Source organism: Telmatherina bonti, assembly GCF_933228915.1.
Source record: "Telmatherina bonti genome assembly, chromosome: 21".
Taxonomy (NCBI): Eukaryota; Metazoa; Chordata; class Actinopteri; order Atheriniformes; family Telmatherinidae; genus Telmatherina; species Telmatherina bonti.
The window spans coordinates 23,782,267-23,787,201 of NC_136630.1; the positions used below are offsets into that span (position 1 = coordinate 23,782,267).

General features: G+C 38.8%; 1 protein-coding gene across 1 annotated transcript in view; it reads left to right on the forward strand.

Annotated features, from left to right (window-relative positions):
• pemt (phosphatidylethanolamine N-methyltransferase) overlaps window positions 1-3,257 on the forward strand; it is a 95,004-nt gene extending 91,747 nt beyond the window's left edge. Inside the window, exon 7 of the mRNA XM_079260427.1 lies at window positions 2,738-3,257. Within this exon, the coding sequence (XP_079116553.1) occupies window positions 2,738-2,792 (55 nt within the window). The 3' untranslated portion in view covers window positions 2,793-3,257. The remainder of the gene's footprint in view (window positions 1-2,737) is intronic.
• The last annotated feature ends 1,678 nt before the right edge of the window (window positions 3,258-4,935 follow it).

A 4,935-nucleotide genomic window follows, 5' to 3' on the forward strand; every position in this document is an offset into this window, starting at 1 on the left:
CCTGATTGTGCGTCTTGTTTTCCTCAAACCAAAACTAGGACTGACATCATGACATCAGAAACATTAACCTCAACACAGATACATATGAATGCTAGAAAACTGCACCTGATGAACTCCTTTTTCCTTCCCTTCTCTCATCAGGGTTATTTATTCTACTCAAACTCTTCACCTTTTTCTGCTGTACCGCTCACACCGTAATGGCAGGAAGTGATTTGTCCATCTTTGCCTTGCGGAGTCTTTCAGAGAAACTCTACTTGACCAACAAGTGAAATGAAAAGAAAAATCATGTCAGAGCTCAGAATGAAAAGAAAAAGATTTTAGCCTTGGTGCAGTCTAAGAGCTGCTTGCCTGAAAATGTCTCGCATTAACACGTTCTGTGAGAGAAAGTGCAGGTGCGCACACTTTAGCGGCAGCGATCATCCACCATCATGTCATTTAACCTCAACCTGTGAACTGAAGGAAAGGTTGGTGCAGAGTTTCACTACATGCTGAGAATATGCAAAGACCCTTATGCTATATTTGTCTTTTGTCTCCTGCACAGATTCTGAATGATCTCATTTAGTTAAACTGTGCAGAGTGAGGCGCCTAGTTGGATATTACCTCCCACAGTGACTGCAATTGGTAAAAGCACCAGTGGAATAGATGAAAGAACCCTGTGGTGAACAGGTGTCGAGTGAGCTGAATGTCTTACAGCCTTTTAAGCTAATAACCTTCATGTTACACAGCAAATCTAGTGTTGGGAGCTGACATAATGCTAAGAGCCTTTTTGATCAATGCAATTATTGATCCATTTGTAATTATTATTGATTTTACAGAATATTGCTTTACTGTTGCCAGGCTTAAGTTTTGGTCCATATGGCATCATCAACAATGCATAAACTCTGACATGCAATTAATTTCTAATTCTACAGAAGCCTTTTAATGTAATATTGTAATTGAATGCATTTAGAGATTTTCCAATGAGTTGTTATCCACGATAAAGTGTCCAAATCTTTGATGTGGTGCACCTGATCTAAAACATACTCTGATTTTTCTTTCAAAATAAAGAAAAATTAAAAAATGAGACTTTATTGTGATTGCGCTCATTGCCCAAATGCACGATCCTTATAAGTTGAACCTCTTTGTAAAAGTGACTAATCTGCCTTTCCAATTATGTATGATACAATATATAATCACGAAATGCCTTGAAGCTACAATAAGCAATTTCCTACAAATCCATCATAAACACACATTAGCTAAAGTTGTAGGGACTTCTTGGTTGATCTTTTTCTTTATTAAGTTTTTTTTCTTTGTCTTTCTGCATTTTGGTTCCTTTTTTTTTTATTATATACTGTGGAAGTTATTTCCCACCCAAAAGCCATGGAACACCTACCTTACCTATCCACCCCATGCTAAAACCATGCCTGGCTTTGTGCTTTCGTTAGCTAGCTTATCACCCACAGCTAGATGGCACATTTGAGTCAAATCTGAGCTACTTTGTGCTCCCTGTGGCTCAATTAGTGTTGTATGTGGCCCAGAGGTGGACCAGATTACAGTTGCCAGCCTGGTCTCCTGTGGACCAGGTGATCCAGATGTCAGTTGTTGTCCTGGACATGAATTATGGCAAAGAGTTTATGGGTCAGAAGTGTTCCTAATATGGAAAGCCTGGCTGGACATAGATTATGGCAGTTTCCTTGTGGGCCACATGTACTGCTCATATGGCTGAGTTTTGAGGGCCATGTTCACATCAGATCAATACCATGCGTCGAGGCCAAATTTGGGCCAAACAGAAATGCATATTGGGGCCATATTTGGGCCCAGCATGTTTCTGCTCTTTCAGCCATAAATCACGCGTTCTGCCTGAGTCATATCCTTTGATAAAAACCAACGTTAAGGTAACTATCAACATCTCGCAGCGGTGTCCTGCTCAAGTCATCGATGAAGCCAGGCCATAGTCCTGCAGGTTGTCAATGTTTCCCTGTTTCAGCACACCTGGCACACATTAATGTGTCATTATGTAGAGCATCAAAGGCTGTTAGATTAATTGAGTTCAGGTGTGTTTGAGCAGGGACAAAGGACAGACATCCCAGACAAATAACTTTGTTTTGTTTTAAAGCAATGAATCATCTGCTCCATTGTGTTTTTAAGACATGTTTCATTAGAAGTGCAGAAATACAAACTGCTCCACCGCCATAGCCCAGCCTGCTTACCCAACCACGCAGTACATGGTCAAAAATTGATCAGATGCACAAGCTGTGGCCTAAGAAGCTTTTTGTTTTTGACTAAGGATACATGTTTTGAGGTTGTCAGTCTTAAACTTATGCCACAAGACGTGCACATTCACAATACTATGAAATTTAACTTTAACATAGCACGTTTTCATTACCTTTTCATTTACCTTTTACTCTAAAACAAGTTGTTGCTGGTATCCCTCTATCACTAACTCACTTTCACGTTTCTAACGATTTACAAGCCTCATGTGAGTCCATCAGTGGAGTTCCAGAGAAAGGGTCTGACCCTGTTCTGTTGCCAGGCTCCTGTCAAATATCCATCCTCTCAGCGGTGAAAAACTTTGTGCATTCATGTGAAACAGAGTGAGGAAACACGTGGAGATACAAAGCATTCTATCATCACACACACACACACGCTCAAGCTCCATCACGGTTCACCACATACACATGTTCCTGGCACGGAGCGGTACGGCTTTCCATTGTCTGATTTATTGTCCCAATACATGTTTGTTCTTCTGTATTTACAGACCATTCACTGAACAAATATATCAGGAGAGAAGTCTACGTTTCAAGCATAAGTGATTTCCTCTCTCCCAGACACTTCCTGCACCTCGTTTAGCTGAAGATTCCCATCCAGCCATGTGGACACCAAGGCAGACTTGCCACCAAGCCTTGGATGATTAATAGACCTCCAGTGTGGATTCAAAGGAAATTGTTGTCACTGTTGATTTAAATACTCAATTTTTTATTCTGTCTTAACAAATATGGAAATAGGTGCAGTCAATTTATTAGCCCTTGAAATCTCAACTCTAGAAAAAATAGGTAGAAAAGTTTTTTTTTTTTTTTATCTGTTTACTGTTTATTATTTTGTGATATATAAAAAAAAAGTTGTAATGCATAATTGTCCTAAATATGGAAGAGATTAGAAGTATCAAAATGGGTATAATAGGATTTTGAGCCAATTTTTTTTTTTTTTTTTACCAAAAAGTGTTTTGTATAAAACATAATTATAGGGTTAATGTAACCCTGGACCTCATGACTGACATACTGCGCTAAGGATGGAATGGAAATAAATGGAAAGGTATTTTGTGTTTGAGAATATAGATTCAAGATCTGTTGTTTAAATGAGAATATAATAAATTTTTATGCAATAAACTTTGTTCCATTGTTACTATTGCATATGTGAAAGAATAGTGACTGAGCTGGCTGGGGTTAAAAACTACCATGTAAGGGCAGAATTACTATCTTAGGGCTCTTGTTTTATTTTCTCAACACTAACTCGGCTAGATTGACAGCTAAAGTATTATTACTATGTTGACCTACTCTACCCCTAACATAAGCAAACTGCTACAAATCAAAGGAAAAGAGAACTCCCAGTCCCTGAGGTAGAAGTCTTAAGATATGAGTGATGTAAAGATAAACCTCCTACACCCTCTGCAAGGAAGCAAAGCAGACAATCACCAGGAGCACCTAGTGGAACTGTGAAAAACATGAATAACAACAAAACTAGAAAGAAGTATTCAGAACAAATTATAAATATAGGCCCACTATACCATGAGTGATCTTGTCTGAACAATATTACCAGTATTACCATGCTGGTTATGAAATCAGTAAGTCAGCCTAAGGTTTTGCACAAGTGCATTTTAAATACAAGAGGCAGAGCTGAAATCAGATAACCGGTCACATTCATGTAGTCATGAATGGTTACAAAGCAACATTGCTGCTATAGACAAAGCTGGAAGAGATGGAAAGAACCAACTGTGTGAAGGAATAAGCTGATCAATAACATTGCTACATCATCAGGGTTTTCAGGCCCTGTGGCTGCAGAATAAGACCAAATCATCAGCCTTCCACCACCATACTTCACAGTTGGTTTGAGGTTTTGTTTTGTTTTGTTTTTTTACCAAATGTGTATCTGTGTATTATGACTAAACATCGCCACCCTGGTCGTATCTGCTTAAAAGATATTGTTCCAGATGTTTTTGGTTTGTTCAGTTGCAAATTTTCCAACCTCAATCACACTGCCATGTTCATAGAGAGAAGAGGCATTCTTTATTTCCTTCTACACAGCCACCTACAATAGAATAACTTCCAAGTGCTCCATTTTCCATACAGCTGCTTCCAGAACTTCAGGCCACTTCTGGTGCTGTCACTGTTTTTCAATCAAATAAGTGGTTTTAGCCACCTATCCTGAGTTGAACCAGTATGATTGGTTGGACAAGAATGGTGGAGGGATTAACAGAGAAGTCTGTTGGCATGAGGATCAGATTGCAGATAGATATTGTGCTGTTAGAAACAAGCTTGATTTACCAGAAATACGCAAGTACTGAAGCTGTCACCCCCCCCCCACCCCCTCCCTTACAACATTCTGACGTGATAGTTTATTTTAAAAATGGTAAATGTATCATATAATAATGATGATATGTTGGGTTGTGTCTTTCGCACAAAGACAGCTGGGATAAGTTCCAGCTTTCCCGCGACCCTTCATAGGATTAAGCGGGTAGGATAAACAATGAATGAATGAATGAATGTTTTGTTGTAAAATAAAATTAAACTTAAAATGTGGATTAACATTGTCCATCTTTGATTGAGGCAACTCTCCATGTATATGTATGTTTATTTACCAAATGAAATTAAGTTGTACTTCATACTCGGCTGAAACAAGGAGAAATTGGAAAGCGCCGAAGCTCAGAGGACAATGTTGAGGTTCCACTTCCCATAAATG